The sequence below is a fragment of the Pagrus pagrus genome, assembly GCF_965226575.1.
Source record: "Pagrus pagrus genome assembly, chromosome: 3".
In the NCBI taxonomy this organism is placed as follows: domain Eukaryota; kingdom Metazoa; phylum Chordata; class Actinopteri; order Spariformes; family Sparidae; genus Pagrus; species Pagrus pagrus.
Window position 1 is genome coordinate 26,651,368 of NC_140187.1, and position 20,784 is coordinate 26,672,151.

At 43.8% G+C, this 20,784-nt stretch overlaps 1 protein-coding gene across 2 annotated transcripts in view; it reads right to left on the reverse strand.

The window, feature by feature from the left end:
• Positions 1-8,289: 8,289 nt before the first annotated feature.
• cdh4 (cadherin 4, type 1, R-cadherin (retinal)) overlaps positions 8,290-20,784 on the reverse strand; it is a 216,229-nt gene continuing 203,734 nt past the window's right edge. For both annotated transcript variants that reach the window (XM_084349378.1, XM_084349377.1), the window contains exons 13-17: positions 16,481-16,717; positions 15,476-15,709; positions 15,211-15,350; positions 10,761-10,925; positions 8,290-10,216 (exon numbers count right to left, since the gene is read on the reverse strand). In XM_084349378.1, the coding sequence (XP_084205504.1) occupies positions 10,010-10,216; positions 10,761-10,925; positions 15,211-15,350; positions 15,476-15,709; positions 16,481-16,717 (983 nt within the window). In that variant the 3' untranslated portion in view covers positions 8,290-10,009. The remainder of the gene's footprint in view (positions 10,217-10,760; positions 10,926-15,210; positions 15,351-15,475; positions 15,710-16,480; positions 16,718-20,784) is intronic.

Here is a 20,784-nt window from a genome sequence, read left to right on the forward strand (position 1 = left end):
GGTTTGTTGTATTTCATCGCCTCGCACTAGGTGGCAGCATTGCATTATTAAAACACCTGTGTGTGTGCTGCATGTGGCACTGAGGATATTGAGGCTTTGTAGGTGAATGAGCTGAATGCCTTTAATTCCTTCTTACTCTACCTGTTACAGATAATTCCACTTAATCCTCTAACATCTGCAAAGCCACATGTAGTACACAGTGTGTGTGTCCCCTGGGTCTACATAGGTGTGTATTGAGCCCAACTCCCATGAGCAGAGCACACAGAATGAAACACACTCACACACAGTCTGCTGCCAGTCTGTGCTGTTCTTTGTTGGGTTGTCTTGTTTGAGTCCGTCTCCATTATCAGCCCAACACACGGCGCACTGGCAACAGCTGCAACATCATCTGCGAACATTCACAACAAGCATTGACTGGAAATAATTAGGCCATTGTGCCACTGGGACGGAAGCCTGATGTTACAATGATTGCGAGCAGCTTTTGTATCTGTGTCCACCAAAGAGGAACAATAAGTGTATATTTGGAGCTATCAGTGGTGATGAGCCACAATTTCGTTTTCCATAACGAAAGTACATCTGGGAGCCACTAGGTGGCAATAGCTCATTTTACCAAATTAGAGGACTCTCCTGTAGCTCACATGGACTGGAGCTGCAGCTTCTTCTTTATACTTCATGTTACCCGGCTACGTTTGGCTGACTTTATTGTTGACACGTTCATGCTTTGCTCTGCTTGACACACACAGGTACACACTAACCTGTCTAGCACTCCCATTTTGCTTTGGCCAAGAAAAAAGACAAAACAATCTGGATTCTTTAATAATATCACAGCATTGTGCTGCTGAGACGCAGCAGAGCCAGATAAACACCAGGCTTTGGGTTGTGAGTACAGGACCAGCCTGACAGTCCCTCACAGCGTCTCTGTCTGGTGGCGGTGGTGATTCAGGTTAGGCCTCGCCCTTCTCCCTTCGTGCCTCAACCCAATCCAATATTTTTCCTGGTAATCCCCCTTCCACTCCTCAACACTGCCGCTCTTTCAGAGTTAAGTCCACATAAGCTCCCACTTGAGTGCCAGAGGCAGAGCAACAACAGGGATGGTGCGGTTGCCTAGCGACATCTCAGTCACTGCACCTGAGGGTGTTGGGTAAACACCCTGAGCCTGCCAGAGGGCGGAAGAGAGGAGTAACATCACTGCTTCCCTCCATGACATTTATTAAAGGGGCCTGTTGTTAATTTGTTACATTCAGTGTTGTCATTTTTGCTTTCACCCCACGGTGCGATTATATAACACACCGTATCTAAAGCAAGTTTATTGTGTGTGTGTGTGTGTGTGCGCGCGCTCATGCCTGCCACTGTTCGTCTGTACTTAGCTATGGGTGCTTTTCTGTCTGATTCCGAGATAGCTCTTCTCAGCAGGGTGTTTCTCTTGCACTTTTATGATAAGTCTCCGGACTAAAACTCTTTGCTTGTTTACGCTCACAGAGGGGCTCTGCAGTTTTAATGATGGTTAGAGGCCGATGAAAGCTCCCCCGGCCCCCATTACTTACATGAATCGGATAGTTAGGGAAATCTTTATTGAGGTGAGACCCCTATAGCCAGATGAATAAGAAGGTTGTGATATTTTTTTCATCGACTTTCCTTCTCAAACCAATGAATTCCAAATTCCATTCGTAATCCCACCGTATTCACGCTGTGAGACAAATGCAATACTAAAAGTCAGTTAATTAATTTGATCCTTTTCAACGCCTCCTTGCATATTGTTGATTAAGCTTTGAGCTTATGAATAAAACTCTGTCCTAGGAGGGACACGAGAATGTGATTTGGATGAACTGATGTGGCACACTGCGATCCAGTCGCTGCACTTTATCATCCATTAAGATGCACAAATCCAGCAGCCTATAACCACTTTTATCCTGGAATGAAAGTGAATGATTTTCAGCCTTTCGTGACGAATCAGACCCTGAAATATAACATGCAACAACAGTTCATTAGTTTACACCCCCGCGCAAGTCCATTTCCTGTGCGCGTGTGCCCTTGTTTGCCGAGGTTAATGCTGACTTTAGGACTCTTTTGTTATGGGGTTGACCGGGGCACTGTGCTTTGGCCCAGAGATACTATAATAAGACCAGTGTTTATGACCGCTGCTGAAATGGGTTTGTAAGCGCGGCTGAACCTGTGAGGTATTGATGCGGGGGTTAATAGCCTGTTGGCCTCTTTAATGGAGCTGAATCAGGTCAAGCAGCAGGCAGTGTCAGCCCACAGGAGAGGAACATCTCCATTTACAAAGTCATCTCCTATATGAGGCACCAAAATGTGTTGAGCCTACACACCTGTGGTGCACACAGAGATATGTGTGACACACATTCAGACACACACCGGAACAAACAAGCTCAGGCGCCAGACTCTAAAGACACAGGCGGATGTGGAAGTCAAAACGGCTTTTTGCATTTTAACACAGATCTCAGATTGTGTCTCCTCTTATCTCTTATCTGGGTTGTATATTGATCTTACTGTGATCCTCAAGACTCCATAACAACTTGTTTGACTAATTTAAGAGTCCAGTGTCCAGTGTGGTACACTATGGAAGGCAGGCACAGACAATACAAAACTAAAAGTCTTAAGCCATGCCGGCAGTTTAGTGAAGCCGTGGACACAGTATGCTGATGAAGGCTCTCAGTCATCCAGGTTATGGTAATTCTAAGTGCTGTATCGTAGGCAGCTGGATGTGTTTCAGTTCCCTGAAGGTGTTTAACCTCTCATCCAAGAGGCTTCTTCAGTTCAGTTCAACTGAAGAAGCCTCTTGGCAAGAGACATCTGATCTTTTGATCCCGAATTGTACCATGAATTAAACATATGTTTATCAATTTAAAGATAATTTTGCAAGTTAAGAATGTTGCGGTTTCATGTTAAGATAGTAAAATATCATTGTGAAGTGAACTATGTTGTCTCGCTCAATATACGTCACCAACACCAACATGGCCGTCACCTCGGCACAGAAAAAGAGAGGTATTGAGATATTTCAGTCACGACCAAAGTGATGGACTTCAGACTTGAACAGAATTAGTTGCATGATATGTGCAAGTGCAAAGTAATGACTGCTTTCTGTATGAAGTTTAAGCAAACACACGTGTCAGCTGTCCCATTTACTGTAGGTCGATATGGAGTCATCATATCTCCACAGTTGGCTGTGTTTTGTCACAATTGAACTTTACTTCCATCAGCTGGATGTTTAGATGTATGACAGTTATTCCACCAGGGCCAAATGCTCTACCACACAAAGTGAAATAAAATGTATGTACCCGCCCTGCTTTTCGGATCTGCTCCAAAACGTAATGGGCTCTCCAGTACATTGGCCCATGCTACACGACTCCACTGGGTCTCATGAAAATAGGGCCAGTATTATTTCTGAAATCCTGCTAACAAACAGAGAAAAAGAAAAAGAAACCAGACCGGAAACAGAACTTTCTTGGCACAGGTAAAAGTTGCAAAATTCTGCTGAAAAATAGACCATGTTACCAATTAGATACCCCAACATTTTCAATCTGGGAAAACAAACAAACAACCATACGAAACTGAGTATGAATGACCATGAGATACCGTTCGAGATTAATTCACCTAACCTTGAAGCGCCTTATAAGCTTCAGAAAGACAAACATGAATTATGTATGAAAAGTGTCATCTCTTTGGTGGCTAATCACCGTGTCACATATGGAAATTATTCTCTTTAAAGGGAAAAAGGAGTCCAAACATAAGACGCACACATATAAGAACAGAGTCATCAAGCTGCGACTAATCAGCTTACATTGGGCACACGGCCACAGAGGCTGTCATTGCTCCCCGTCGTGTTACAGTAATATCATCATTACATTTACACGACTCATTCTGTTACACACGTGTGGCGGGCAATTATTTATTTATACTAATGATTGTGCTGCACATCCATTATTCATGGTAAGTGTAGGCCTGTCTTCCTGGAGTGATGCTGACAGAGGGAAATGGAGGGGCAGATGGGAATGGAAGCTTGATTGTACCCTAAAGGACACCAGAGACCGACTTGGCTGCGAAGGAATCATCTCCTACCATTTAGAGATGTAGCCAGTGTCCCGGGGAAGGCACTTAACCTGTGGCTAAGGTGAGGAATTACATCCAGTTGATTAGAGCAGCCGCTCTGCTCGAGGATGCAGCTCGAATTTCCAACTGCACTCTAGCATGTAATCACACGGAGAAGTTGGCCTCACCAGAGCTGCTCAGCATCAGCAGCAACACGCAGCACAGGCCTCATGTACTGAGGTTCAGTATGTCGACTAATAACAGCAGGGCGATATACCGTGATGCATCATTCATGGTGATGATTTCTGAACAGGACAAGTACAAGTAGTTTTGGGTGGTTGTGTGAACATTCACAGAATTAGTTTCAAAACTCATCATTAGAGAGTTCAGTTATCAGTATTGAAGATGCTCAGTAATGAGTACAATTCCAATTAAATGAAAGTCCTCATCTACTATTGCATGTTCATAGGGCTGAGATAATCACAACAATAAGAGCGAAGAAGGCAGAGATATCCTCAGTTTGACTCTCTAGGCCAGGCTCCAAAAACACTTGATCCTACATTTCCCACAATGCAACTTAATGATGTGTGTCATTTCATCCTTTCCCAGAGGGGAGCCACAGAAGCCATTTACCAATTTGTTTTCACGGGGTATGTATTACTCCTTGTGAATGAAGGATGCATTACGGCAAAAAAAGTAAGTGCATCTGCCATTGCGCAACCAAAACAGGAAGAGGCATTGTTCTCCCCGGTCACTATCCACAGATAACAGTGGAACAACTGGGATAACTGTGGAAACTACACTGCAAATGAAAAAGCACTGCACTGACGGAGGAGCCAAAGAAGGTGAAGAGGAAAGGTGATAGAAACCAAGGTAAAACAAGAATGAGCGGGCATTCACGCAACACTGGGGTTGTGTCAAAGTTTGTTCCCCCATTGCTTTGTGTTTACTCTTACCACTGGGACCTGAGACTTTACCCTGCCTGTTCATAGCTCAGAGATTGGGGTCAAATTGGGCTTGTTATGGTTGTTTTTTGCTATGGACATTAGCCAGCGTGCTAGCGGTATCCATGCTGCTAAAGCTGCCTTTGCAACAGCAGTGCCAAGAGAAAAAACACAGGGAAACGCTATGGGGGGAGGGAAAGTTGAAAAGCCGTTTATTTCCACTTTAAGTATCACAGTATCCCTCCTCTGTTCAGTGAAATAAATGAATGATACATGAATTGGTAAGCTGTTCAGTTATTTCAGAATCAGAATTAAAGCTGCTGTAAGCGTTGTTTTCGTTTTAGCTAAGTCAGTTTGCAGTTAGCAATCCCCTCCCTCCTTTCCATGCAGCCACGTGAATGCAGGGTGGTATTTTTATCTCAAGTTTACGGACATTGTTGTTTGCCGCAGCAGATCCTTTTGTAAATTATTAAGCAAGAGACTCTGACATATTCTTCACCTCAGAAACCAAAAGAAATTGCAGTTAGTGTATAACAATTCATCCTCAGGGCAACATGAATCTCTACCAAATTGAATGACAATCAATTCAACAGTTTTATTCAAAACCAAAAATGTATTGTGTTTCTGAAGGAAAAGTCTGGGGATCATCAATGTTTGGATTCATCCCCTGGGGAGAATGAATATTGCCAAAAAACTCTTGCATGCTGGTTGACAAGGCCAGAATAAATCGGTGCGTGCTACCTGTATACCTTTGAGTATTCAGCATTCGGTAACTAGCAACTTAGTTTTTGAATAAATGTTGGGGATGACTTTTTATTGATACCACACTACAAAACACAACCGTGATTAGTAGAAAATGCTCTTTTCAAATGCAGTTTGATAGTGCACCGACAGTGCTTCAGCCCTGACTGATATGGACATCCTGTCTTATAATAGCAGAGTGTCTCCACTGGACCAGCCATCCATATCATAAATGGCTGGTCGTTAAACAGTAGATATTCTCTCCCCCACTTGCAGCAGGAACATCAAATTTATTCTGCTGCTTTGATCTCATTTTAGACTGAGTCCTGAAATAGCAGTAGGCTCAGAGTGGTGTCAGCAGAAAAGCAGCCAGCAGAGCCAGCGCCATCCTGGGCGGTACCTTTCCTGAATAGCAACATCAACACTAAACTGTGAACGGTCGATCACGCAGCCGGCATCAGAACCAACATCCGGTGGTGTTTTTCAGATTGGACCGCTCCCAGCAACAGCCCCAGAGACCCACTAGCTGTATGGAGAGGAAATGAAAAGAGCCAGGCTTGGACATGTTTGAAGAGGAGAACTTTATTTACAACACACAAGGCACTGGCTGCAAGCCAGCAGCAAAGCTTTCAGTGTATATACGCCATTTATCAAGGGGGTAACTTAAGTTTGCTTTCTTCTTTCAGTCTGCCCACTGCCACTGGGAAACCAAGAGAAGTTGAGCTAAACCCATCAAAGAAACCTCCCCTGAAGTTAATCTCCTTATCTTATACCGAGTAGTTATGACCAAGATGACCTTTAACCAACTTGATTATTATTTCAGAGCGGTGGCGTCCACCTCTGATGGCTCCCTTATTAACATAGGTCTGTAATTCTGCCAGGCCCTGAGCAGAATTCACTTTTGTATTACAGTAAAGGTTAATTTAGGTTTATTAGGGGGTGTTCTCATTACTGGGACACTCCACTGTGCATGAGGAATCAAAGCACCTCTCATTACCCAGCCCAGTATGCTCCATCAGCTCTGCTCACCCTTGACCCTGTCTTCTTTACCTCTCCATTGCCCACTCCTCTAATTTCCGGCCATAGTGGACAACACATGATTAAGCAGCACTCCGTATCTCTACCTCATATTTAACCTTTTTTTGAAGCCATTCTCTAAATGTTATGCATTGTCCCTGCTGAGCTTGAATCTCACTTCCTCCACGCCCTCCCCCCATCTGCTGACCCCTCTCTTCCATCCTACTAATCGCCTCTCCACACGGCCTACCTGCGTCCTGGCCTCCGCCTCATTTTTCTTCCACTCTCTTACTGCCTGCCTCTCTGCCTTCTCTCTGGGTGTCTCATTAAAGGCGCTCTATCTAATGAGATTACGCCGTGGGGATTAATGGTGTGGCTAATTGATAGACACACAGCCGGAGAGGATTAAATCCCTTTAAGTCCCCAGTGGGTTTTTTTTTTTGGCGCTTCAGCTGACTAATTGAAATCACAGGAATGGACACAAATACACTTCCTGACCCCATACACTGCTCTCCTACTCCATCTGAGATGCAACAAAGGAAGAAATTGCGTGTGTTTTATTAGAAAAAGAGCCATATTAAAAAAAACAGGGCCAAAGATTAACTGGGTAATTGCAAGGGGGGTTTGTTCTGCTTCATGCCTCGTACTAACACTTAAAATACATGATTCCATTGTAAAAAATAAAGATGCAGTAATTCAGTGCGCAAATACACACCGCTTTATGAACAATTAAAAGAAAAAGCAGTGAACTTAAAGCCACTGTGTGTAGACTTTCTATGTGATTCAAGTGTATCTGAAATACAATCCTGGTGAAAACTGTCTGTTGCTTCAGCTCATTAATCATCAGTATCCCCTGGTGGCTGCATGTGTGTGGGTGGGGGCTAGAGGCATGAATTGCTGTCTGCAACAGTTTCTTCATTAATACTACCACTGGGAGGGCGCAAACATCAGGCATGTTCAAATCCAACACATAGCGGCTTTAAGTCTAGGCTTGTGGAGATGAAGCTTTAAAGGAGACATATTATGCTCATTTCTAGGTTCGTAATTTTATTTGTGGTCACTACTAGAATAGGTGTACATGCTTTGGTGCTGAAAAAATCACATCAGTTTTCTCATACTGTCCAGTGCTGCAGCAATCTATCCCTGCTCTGTCTGTCTCTTGAAGGACCCCTCCCTCCAGAAGACCCAGTCTGCTCTGATTGGTCTACTCACACACACCTGAGCCAGCACCGCTAACAACAACAGAGCAGTTGTGGGAAATCAACTCTTATGTGTCAAACTAGCCGCGAGGCATAATTATTCAAATGTCTGACATGTTGACGTGCAGACTTTGACCCCTTTTAACTTTTACATTCACAAGAACATATAAAACAAAACAAACAAAAAAGCATACTAGGTCTCCTTTAATAAAAGGACAATTTTAAAGACAACAGAGGCCCGTTATATTTTAAAGCTTTGAGTGACATATTTTAAATGACCTCAGTTCAGCGTCCAACCGAAGATGATGCAGGTAGGGAATATAAAAAAAAAAGATGGCACACTTTCAAAACATGTCTTGTTTATTTTCTGAAGCACACATCCAGTATCTAGATGAATGAAGAAAAGAATTCCAGGACACTGAATAATAGAACAACTATCAGCAGGCATGGCTAATGATCCTTCCACCGTCCCGAGGCCGAGGGGCCAACAGGAGGGACACGTCTGTCCGAGACACAACACAGAGTGAAAGGGGAAGGCTGTGTTTTCACATATAAAAGGAGTATAACAAAGCTTTTTTTTCCTTTTTTTTTTAGAAAACAATCTCAAAATAAAAAAAAAAGAGCAAATCATGTTTAAGCAGGCATCTTAAAAAATGGAATAACGCTTCAACAGAAGACAAAGAAATAAAAATATCCACATATTAAAAATGAACGGGCCAAAAATCCCCCAAGCCCAGTGAAGAGCTGGAGAAAGAGCAGCAACTTTTATGTCGTCAATACTTCAAAAATAGGTATCTTACAGTATTTTTATTTTCTCAGTGTCTTTATACAGAGTATATTCATATAGTTTCTGCTGACTATTTTCACATTCTCACCACATAGTAACAAGTGCTTTAAGTAAAACATTTTGAAAAAAAAAATCATGCACCTTTTAATAGTTTTGTTGGCCTATAAAAAACGGGAATGTTCAAGGCGACCAAAAAAAACAAACAAAAAAAACAATCTTTCCCAAATGCCTTTTGTTCCAAGTTCCACTTTTCTTACACTGTCTGACTAATCAGATCATGCCTACAGAAGCTTTACACTGTGGAGAAAGCAACACAAAACCGTACAGGGCAGGCAAGCGTCTCAACATAAAGGCTCCTAAACTCATGAGTCCACAGAGGGAAAAGGCAGGCATTCTCCACTAAATTAGAAAAACCCCCACATGTATAAAAATGGTCTCACACAATGTCAGCGTGTCGACAGGTGATGCTTGTGAAAGTCAAACTGAGCAGGTCCTTGGAGAAGAGGCTTGTCTTCCCCGCAACAACTCTTAGTGGCTTCTTTTGGGCTGTAATTCACTGGGTTATGATATCCGATAGTCTGCCCTGGTCGTGTCCCTCCCTCCTGGGACTGGCTGCTGGGGTTGTTCGTCCGCACCTCCGTGAAGGGGAGGAGGAGAGTGACAGGCAGGGCTGGTTTGAGGAGCGCAGGGGAGAGGGGGGGGAGGCGATGAGAAAACGTGCCTCCACTGTACTGCACGAATGGCAACCGATCCTGAGATAGCAGGAGTCTGATACAAAAACACACCACAAAAGGCACTTTATAAAATGACAGTGCTTCTGTTCTAAGGAAATTCAAGTTGACAGAGTGAAAGAGAGAGAGTCAGAGAGCGTCTTCCCAAAAACATTCTCTTCAGTGTGAGACTAAAGCAAGAGATGGTTTTCGTTTTAACAATCAATCAAAGCACAAATTCACTACTCGTGTCTCTCACGACCGCCTTGATTCGTCCCCAGAGAGCTCCGGGTCCAGCGCGGTGAGAGAACAACAAAAAAGAAAAAAAAGAAAACATCACACTACAAACTCGCCACTAAAAAATATAAAGCCAGAATACAGTTGCGTTGCAGCGGATTTCATGTTTGCGGGCTCGGTCGCTGTGAGGGTCTGTTCCTCACATGTCTACCGCCAGAGCCTTCGTCATGTTCCCGGCCCCTGCCCGTGGTTTCTAGGAGCGTCCATCCAACCGACCCCGCCTCTCCCGACCCCTGCCGCAGCCCCACCCAGCCCCCCTCTCCGCTCTCAGTCGTCGTCCCCTCCTCCGTAGAGGTCGGCCAGCTTCTTGAAGCGAGGGCCCCAGTCGTTGAGGTAGTCGTAGTCCTGGTCCCCTGAGCTGATGGAGTTGAGCGAGCTGACCGAGCCGGCGGTCGAACCGCTGCCCTCGTAGTCGAACACCAGCAGGGAGTCGTAGGGAGGAGCTGTGGGGTCGTTGTCTGCTGCCCTCAGACCCTGGAGACACACACACAGACAGAAAATGACTGATCGGCTTACAGTTGCAGTGTTTCATCTTCTGTGTGTTCAGACTGTATAACTGCAGCAGGATGGTTCTTTAGCAAAACTGGACTCAGGCCAGTCATTGTTGTTCACCAACAATATGATGGAGCTGATGTTTTTTCGCAGACTGTAAACGCCGCAATAAACAGTGTCTCATCTTGCTCAACCAGCCATTAGAGTTTTAATGTTCTATCAGGGTCTGAATGCTGTTTCAGAGCCAGACATCGAGCTGTGTACACCGGCCAAATACTTCTAGCAGCATCCCTGCTGACAAGGATACAAAAGTAAAGTGAATCAGCACATTTTTCTTGAAACATTTAAAAATAATCCCCCAAAAAAGGGAATCTTTCAGCCGTCAGAACTCATGTTGTTTAAACTTTTGTATGAGTCACCTCAAAGAGGTAGCATTAACCGTCTGTGAAAACTGCTGGACTGTGCAGCTTAGAAACAGAAGTTATGGAAACAACACCAAACATTTCTCCTCTACTTTTGAACTTACATCATTAATGAAGTCTCCTATATCTCCGGGGTGGGGCAGACTGGGTCTGATGGGGTACTGCGACTCAGCAATCACAGGTCTTTCGTCCACCCTGCGCACCCCCGCCGGCTTGTTGATGATGTGGTCTAAAGACTCGGGCTGCTGCAGCTGGCTCAGGTCGTAGTCCTGGACGGAGAGGAAATGTTTAGAAATGCTTCATCCTAATCGTCTTGTTCTTTTATGTGACTTTTGTTTTCTACTTTTGGCAAATCTGCATATTTTTTCTGGATTACTGACTAGTACTCCACCGTTAAAGGGACAGTCCACCCCAAAATAACAAAAAAAAACATATTCATCCTCTTGCCTGTAGGGTTATTTATCCATTATGTTTAGGTGTGAGTTGTCAAATTTTAGAGATATCAGCTGTAGAGATGTCTGCCTTCTGTCACATATAATGGAACTAGATGGCACTCGGCGTGTGGTGCTCAAAGAGTTTGAAAAAACTCAAAAGCAATGTTTCTTTCCAGAATCATGACCTGGTTACTCAAGATAATCCACATAGGAACTGTTTTCTTTCTCTATCACTGCTCAGAAGGATGAGTGCATCTACTCACTGGTTGAGAGGCTAGCTAACTAAGCTAACTAGCTAGGTAACGTTACATCTCATCCGAGGAGGGTGTCATTAATGCTTACATCCTGTCCGAGCCTCATGAGTAGGTGCACGTTTCCTTCTGTGCAGTGATATGGTGTAGAAAAAAATAGTTCCTACATGAAACTGCTCACAACAAAGTCTGTGGATTATCTCGAGTAACCGGGTCATGATTTCTGTTGAGATTTTCAAATGTACTGTATGCTTTGTACTGTATGCACCACAAGCCGAGTGCTATCTAGTTCCATCATATTAAAGAGAAGGAAGACATCTTTAAATATCTATAATATCTATAAGCCACTCACACCAAAACCATCTAGATGGATAAACAGCACTACAGGTAAGATAAAAAAATAAAAAGCATTTCTTTGTTTGGGGGTGACACTAAAGTTTCTTCTAAAAAGCCTTTAGCAAGGTCAATGAACAAATTGTTCCCAAGTGATTAACCCTTTTCTATTCAGCGATTCTGGAGCTCAGTTTTGAAGCTGGTACATCCGTTGGCCCGGTCTCATTGTCCGCCCTCACACACTTTGATGTGCACTCCTGTGAAGTCTGCGAGGGCTCAGGTCCGACCTGCAGGGCAATCTGTGCTACGGATCTGTGCTCTCTGACGGACGATTGAGCCCTTTTTGTAAATCTGCGGCGCTGCAGACTTCGCTTGAGGGAGTTACCCACAATTCATAGCGTTCTAATGTTAGAGACAGGGGTGTTAGAGGAAGAAATAGTGGAAGCGCTTGCAACATGTTAACACTCAGAGCTGTGGTTTTGATCAAACATTTATGTCCCGTGAGTTACTGTTGAATTCATCGCATGAAGACTCAAAAACACACTGCGGCTCCAAGCGTGTTCACCGATCACGCGGGGTGACGTCTCCGAGTCATCGTTACACGCTTGTTCTCTCTCAGAACTCTAATACGTAATAAAAACTAATATTTATGTGCTGTTTATTCTCACTGCGATGTGTCCTTGCTGTTCAGTTTATATCCATTGCTGATTTCTGTGAGTCTAAACTAAACGGTACGTAACAAATGAATGGCCTGTGTTCCTAAACGCTGTAAAGTGTTTAACTGTGTGCTGTAAATAGAGCGGGTAGCTGAGTTCTCCTAACTGCTCTCCTGCAGCGGATAAATAATTGTACCTACTAAATCCTCACACAATATGTCTCCATACACTGCAGCCATCTGATGCCGGTGTGTGTTTATGCACTCGGCGGCTGGTGTGAGTGTGGGTGTTGGGAAGTATCAAAAAAGGCATAATTAATCATACATTTCTGAATTAATCAAAGCCGTTGAAGCCTAACATTGTTGAAGGTTTTCATTTATTTCGAAAATGGCTTTAGATAAGAAGAGGTGGTGTGACGTGGGTGTAGAACTTATATAAGGCTTTCTGGGCAGAGAAAGGGCTTGTCATACAGAAAGAGTTGCACAGTCGACTGTACGTGGAATTCAAGCCAAGCAGCGTTTTCGTCCGGAGCACTTGTTCTGTGAGGCGGAGGGCAGGCTGCACCCTGAAAACATTTTCTTCCAAGTCTCGCTCACTTTTTTCGAAAAGTACATTCTGTTCTCTGAAGACTCTATCTGCGGTCGAGCCGAACAAGCCTCTCTCAATCTTTTTCATGATTATTTTACTTTTATAGTACGCTGACTAATTCTCTGTGTTCGCTGACTGTCAACGGATTTAATTTTAGTAAGCCGTCGGTTGCTGTCGGCCCCTCCTCACCGGCTCAACAGGCGAGACGGAGCAGTTTTAGCGAGAACAAAGCAGCGAATCAGAGAAACAAAAACCGATTCTCCAATTGTTTTCGTACGAGTTGACAATCCTGCACATTATGCCTTCAATAATTAAGTTGTTTTTTAATACAAACACCTGAGGGCTCATATTGATGTGACACGTGAATGCAGTATGTTTAAAAAGGCACAGGCTGGGTTATTTCTCCTCAGGAAGTACTTTGAACTCAGCGGGAGACTTTAAAATGTCTCCTATCGGCGTAGCTGGCGCCTTGTTTTTTTATTTAGCATCACAGCCGATGGAAGGAGCAGGATTAATAAATGTAAAGGCTCGTTCTTTAACGGATTCGACTGAGAAAGGAATTGTTTCAGAGGAAGTTACTGGGGCGGTGCTCAGACTGAAATGCAGTTTGAAGGTTTTAGGAGCCTTCAAGGTGTTTTGAGTGATGCTCCACAGAGCCAGATGTGTTAATGTATGTTTCACATCATCACAAGTCTTGTTTCAACATTGGCTTCTTTTATTTGGAAAGTTTTGATCTCATATTTGTGGTCGACTTTTATTTACTTAAAGGATAAGTACCGTTTTTTACAACCTGGACCTTATTTCTGGCAAAAGATATGGTCATTTACTCACCCAGATAACTTTGGTGTCATTCGGCGTCGTTCGGACGAAATTAGATCCAGTGTAGCGGCGATATATCCATATAATGGGAGAGACGGGGCAGCGACACACAGCCTCTATATAACGCATTATCTGCCACGAAACTAGTTAATTTCACTAATATTTTGTTACGATATGCTAGCGCTATTCCCCTCTGAGTCCGGGCTCGTCCGTTATGAACATCCGGGGTCAAACTAGCAGTAGCAGCTACAGGTAAACAAGGCGCGCTGTCGCGGGTGCGCGCGCAGCTCAGAGACGACATCTTCCAGGTCAGAGGTAGTAGATCAGCCTACAGACCCCGGATGTTGATAACGGACGAGCCCGGACTCAGAGGCTAATAGCGCTAGCATTTCATAACAAAATATTGATGAAATGAACTAGTTTCGTGGCAGATAATGTGTTATATAGAGGCTGTGTGTCGCTGCCCCGTCTCTCCCATTATATGGATATATCGCCGCTACACTGGATCTAATTTCGTCCGAACGACGCCGAATGACACCAAAGTTATCTGGGTGAGTAAATGACCATATCTGTTGCCAGAAATAAGGTCCAGGTTGTAAAAAACGGTACTTATCCTTTAAGGTGGAGCTGCAATGCTCAGACAGACAATTCATCAGAACTGTGGAAAATAATATTTTTTTGCTTATTGTTTTTCACTATTTACTGACTTTCATAAACAAAACTATTGATTGATTAATCACAAAAATGATCAACAAGTGTATACAAATTAACATGACTGAGGTCAACAGCTCACCCCATCTGTAACTGATTGATCTTATTAAAGGAGACATGTAATGCCCATTTTCAGGTTCACCATTTTATTTTGTTTTACTGCTAGAATAGGTTTACATGCTTTGATGCTCAAAAAAAAAGAAACACATCAGTTTTCTCATACTGTCCAGTGCTTTATCACCCAATACCCAGTCTGCTCTGATTGGTCAGCTGACATAGGCCTGAGCCAGCACTGCTCACTGTGTCTCCGGTTGGCTCTGTCATGTTTTCACCTTCCAGTTTACTTCACTTCTACTCTGATTATAGGCATAAATTACGCTAATGTGTGACATGGTGATGTAGTGTGATGTCACAAAGTCGCAGAATTAAAGGAGGGACTACAGACAAGGCGTTTCAGACACTTCAGGAGCAGTGTTTTCTGTGGGAGAGAGGAGCTCCCGTTGGTGCTGACTTGCCGTTTTACATGTACAAGAACTCGTCTTCTACCAATGGGTGTTAGTCTGACTTGTGTCTCTTTTGTCATTTGTCACATGGTGCATAAGTGACCAGACTAGCGTCAGTTTAGATCTATCAATAAATTCAAGACAGTCTGTAGGAGACGGTGAATTTGAAAAGGCGATTTGTGTTCGAGCGATTCAAATTTCTCAAGATGCCACTGCTGGTGAACAGCTGTTGTTGATTGTGTATATATTTACGATCTACCTGGTCCTCCTCTCCTCCTCCCTCCTCATCATATTTGAGGATGTTGTCTCTGACGTCGTCCTCGGGGTCGATCAGCAGGGGCTTCGCCTGCCGCTCCTTCTCTCTGCGCTTCATCCACACCACAAACAACAGCACCATGCCTGTGAAAAAACACACAGCAGCAGTAGCAGTCAACAGAGGATACTGGCACTGAGCAGTTGTCATAGAGGAAAGGTGGCAGTAACATTTTGCTGTTATTGTAATGATCCCACTGTGTTGTACTCACTGAGCAGTATGATGATGCAGATGAGTATAGCGATGATGGCCCCGGTGCCGAGGCCGGCGGCTGCCACGGCCCCCGTGGCGCTGCAGTCCCCGTTATCATCACAGGGACAAACTTTGACCCTGATCACAGAGCGGTTGGACAAAGGAGGGTTCCCCGAATCGGACACGATGATGGGGATCTCGTACATACTCGCCTCCAGGTAAGGAATCCTTAGCCTCAGCTGAGCATAGTCACCTGGAGAGTGAGAGAGAGGCAGCGACGATGATGGAGAGAAAACAGTTGGGAAGAGGGGAAACATTAAGAGATGGAGGGGGAGTGAGTGGGAGGGGAAAAGGCATGGAGAAGAAGAAGAAAACACGATTAGACAGTGTACTGCAGAGAAATTACATTTTGTTTACCGCAGGATATCATGTCATCATGTGCGTAGGTACCAGTGAATGACATCCCAAATAAAAGCTGCAACCAGGCAAACTGCATAGCAATCATTCTGACATGTATACATGTGAGGAGGCACTGAAAAAAAAACCCCAACAGAACGTATAACCTTCAGCATCTATCACTCAGTCAAGCTAAGACAAGAGCCTCGGTGGGAGAAGAATCCAGGTATGTGATCAGATTTGTCCTCAAGACAACTGCTGTGATACATCCATCTGGGTGGATTAGGTGACAGATCGGTTGCTCGGGGGACGGAGAGATGAATGGATCTCATTTGTCACAAACGATGGATCGTACGTCAACACTGGATGGCACCCGCGTCTCTCACTGTGAGCTTTGTGAGACATTTTGTTAAACTTGGGCTTCTCTCACAGCTTACAGCAATCCCTGGTCCCCTGATTGATGTCGCCAGTTATTCTGCGGAGGGGTTTTGCATTCCATCTGTTAAGTTTATGGTTTAATTCAGCTGGGGATGTGGAACGGTTATATATCATTCACACACGTACCTCCTGAATGTTACATCACAAGGGTGAGTTAAATATGAATGCAAAATGTAGAGCATTTAATTACCGCTGAGCCTGGAAATAGTCCAGTTGCGGCGAACGCTGGCAGGGAAAGAAGGCAGCTCGAAGACAAAGGGCCCCACGTTGGGGTCGGCGTCGGCGTCAGAGGCTGTGATGTTGATCCTGGAGTTGGGGCGCGCTCGCTCGCACACCTGTGCCTCCCGGGGTATCAGCACCGGCGCGTTGTCGTTCACGTCAATCAGGTAGATCTGGAGGGTGCCTGTCCCGCTGGCTTGAGGCGAGCCTGAGGGGAGGCGAGAGGAGAGAGAGATCAAAAGGATGAGATGGTGAGATGATAATGTGGCGCCTGAGAGAGGAGTGAACACTTGCGAGACAGAGGAGTAAAGATTAAACGAGTGGAGATGGAGCAAAAGGCAGGAAAGCGGACTTGAGAGACGGCGCGGTGAGAATGCTACAGGAGAAGAAGGGCGAAAAGCATCCTTTCATTTCAATTACGTTTCTTCAGCTGATTCATGTGTGGAGGTGAGAAAATGAGGCGTACAGGCAGACAAACAATCGGGAAGAAAAGGGTTTTGTTTACTGAGGAGCCGAAAGTGGAGGGGCAATACTGCGCACATTTGTAGTGGAGCACCCAAACATAAACAGCCAGAACAAATGAAAGGACACATGCATTTTTTAGTCCTCGTGTTTAGAACTGGCTGCTTTGTGAAACGGCTGAGGCGAGACTCACATTGGAGGGGACAACACTTACACAAAGATTGCTGTTATGTTGTTATCTGCACTCTGCAAAGCCCACTGGGAAATGACTCAAAGGCTAACCCTTCACTGCATCCAGCAACACAAGCTCATCATAACTTATTCAGGGTTTCTCACGACTGCCAGAGCAGAACAGAACCATCAGGTCGGGAGACACATTTCTGATGTTTTATGCATTAACAGCAAACTCTCTAATGTGCTTTGATTACAGCGCACACAATCAGTGAACTGCACTTAAACTGATGGAGAAATGTTGTTTATCTGCCACGCTGCTTCTGTTGCTCTTCATGCTGTACAACCCGGCGCTGGGAATAAGCGCCTCATTGTTTTTTAAGTGCACTGCTTGCTTTAAAAAAAAAAACAGAAAAGTGAACTTGGAGTTGTTTTGCTTCTCAAGTTGGCGGAATGTAAAAAACAGTGAAAACATTTGTATCGACGGTGAACTCTAGTGGGAGGTTAAATATTTAACTCTGACTGAAAGTGAGAAACGATCATGTCTTTGAGTGATCGTGTCCTACATGAACACAACACTGTCTGGCAGGGTTGGCAGCTCTAGAAGCATTGTTTTGTTATATTTATAGAAAATCTCTTAACAACCTTAAACACCAAACGTGTTTCCTGTAAAAAACAGGAAGCAGCCAATAGCGCGGAATGTGCGTTATGCCCGACCCGAGCCCCTCGTGGCTGAGTCGCCGCCGCTGAATCTCCATGGACGCGTTGGACCAGGATGGAAAAATACTGCCTCAGAAAAGACGGGGGCTAGTTTGACGAAGGGAATACAGTATCGAGCTGGTTTGGAACTTGGCAACCTGAGGCTGAGTCAGCAAGGACCGCTTACTGGGTTACCGGCAGCTAACTACATTTAGCATTTACTTTAGCAATAAAGCTACCAGGAAACTCCATAAATCACCACGGTACTGTAACTGACCTCGGTCGTGGTTCTCGGAGGCAGAGGTAAAACTAGAAAATATTTTCTCCACAAAGTTATAGATTTCTCTAAGTTCTATAGATTTCTTCTGAGTTATAAAGTTGTGTTCTTGTAAAGTTATGAGTGAGGTGGATCCCCAGCAACACACGCCTCTGGCGATGTTCTTCTTTTTATACATCTATGGCAGCGTCATAAAATAAAGGAAGCTTTTATTGGACAGAAAATTAACATACACCCCCGACTGCGGGATGAGTCATCAACGTTTTTTATGATTTTCCAGGAAGTTAAATGTAAATGTAGTGGACTTAAAATGGATGTTGTGGACCTAAAAATTCCCTTTAAACTCTAATACCAAAAAAATACCTCCAAATGCCTTTTTTCTGCCACTTGTGGGCCTGATACTGATGTGTAGGTGAGATATGGAGCAAGACGTATGTGATAAAAACACAACGCAACGCAAAAAAAAAAGAAATCATAGGAACATTAAGTAGTTGGATATGGTTAATGATGACACCGATGTGCTGCGCTCGCTCTGAGCTTGTTTTTCAGCAGTGAGTGAGCAGCAGCAGCAATGACAGACTGTTGTTTAGCGGCTAACGTTAGCACAAAGCACACCCCTACAGCAGTTAGGACTGACTGTCACACCAGGTAGCCTCGTGAGACTAAGGTATTTTTGTGACAGCTAGTTTTCTTGTGTTTATATGATTGTAGCATCTTACTATTTAGCAGAGTTGTTTGTTTATGTGTTTATTAGGCGTAGAATGCTAAGAGAGCTCGTTGAGCATAGTGAATTAGCCGCTAACACATCTCCCAGCTGGTCATTGAGAGCTACTGGACAGATGGTGTCAGAGTAGTCAGGCAGTGCACGCTCATGTGTTTCAGAGTGGCCTTGAAGAGAGGGTTTGGGATTACTGGGATACTTTCAAAACTTAGCTTGCTCTTGCTGGTTTCTTTGAGCTTATCGACCCCAGCTTTAACATCTCTGGTTTAGCTGAATTCATTAATAATCTGTCGAATACTATCGATCAGATCTAATCAAACCACACCCAAAAAGTCCCAGTGAAGCAGACAACCGAGCTTTTCACTGCTAAACTCTTGTAATAAATAATACAGATGGATGATTTCTTCTAAAGTTTTACTTTGATTGTTGCTCATTCAGTCATTAATATTTAATGTCATGGAGATATACTTCGTTTTCAGGGGCTGCAAGTCATTCAAGCATAGGCAGAAGTGTAGGCAGTGAATTAAGCAGAACAAATCAGCACATAAATGATAGTCTCTTTTATTTTAATGTTATTATCACTGGGATTTGGTTCAAATTACTGCAAAAATTATCAAAAGACTCCAGCAAGCTTTAAAAGTAACTGTGAAATGATTCAAATAAAAGCAGCAGTCTGAAATATTTATGCCTTTATTTTACTGCAATCACCGAATACTGCACTTAAGTGTCAATCTGAGGTACTTAACTGAGTATTCTAATTTTAAGATGTAATATACTTCTACTACACTTCTAGTCCACTAGATTTATGGGAACCTTATTGCAACTAGATCTTTGAAGATTCAGATTTCAGATTCAGAAGATTCAGATTTTAGACACAAAAGCATCAGTACAAGGATCACAGTCTTACATACATGTTTACCTCGAGACACAAGTTTTCAACACATAACATTGTAATGAAGTGATGAGTTTGTTTGTTAGCACCTACATTACGGCCTGTCAATTGTTACAGACCTGGGATTTGTATTTACGACAGAGATGTTGCACTCCAAAACTGTGTGGGGCGCCAACTCGCGCAAAATGTCAATTTCCACATAATGTTGCTTTAATGCTAACATGTGCTAAGTGTTTCAGTTGCCTACGATATAATGTTCAATATAATAAACTGTGTTCAGTGGTTACGCATCACGTCTGACAAACATTTACACGGAGTCCGCTAACATAAACAAACAATCGGCATCCAGTGTCATTTCTTAAATACTTTGATACTTTAACTTAAGTACAATTTTGAATGCAGCATATTTACTTGTAACTAAGCATGACTACATTGTAGTATTACTAATTTTATATGAGTAGAGAATCTGAATTTTCTTCTGCTTCTGACAGTCACCAGCATTCTTCAGTGATACCACTCCTGATCATGACATTACCCAAGCCCAAACTACAGATGAACAGCGTATGTGCAATGCTCTGTTGAGCAGACTGACCGCAGTGATATATTGTGGCCTTGATATTCACTTGACAACCCCCTGAACACAGACTGTCAGCACGCTGAACAAAAATTTCTGATGCAGTGCAGCATAGAAGGACTTTACCCCAGTAGCTCATCAGTGTGGTATTTCAACTTTTTTCCTCTATCAGACAGTAACTTGGTGCATCAACTATGTAAAGGTCTATTGCCCCGGGCCCCAAGGCCCATCGACCGTCTTGTCGGTTATGATTGGCTGGGTGCTTTGTTGCTTCTTACGCTTCGCTTGAGTAGAATAAGTACAGAGAATTTCAATCAAAGTGGAATATATCCCCTTGTTGACACTGGGCTCCAGAATCAATAGACAGTCAACACTTTGAGCTTAAGTTGGTGTGCTTGGGGGCAACCAATCCCTCATTTCTCACTGGAGGAAAAACACCTGGGTCCCTCCTACTTACACACAGAGCAAGCACCTCTATT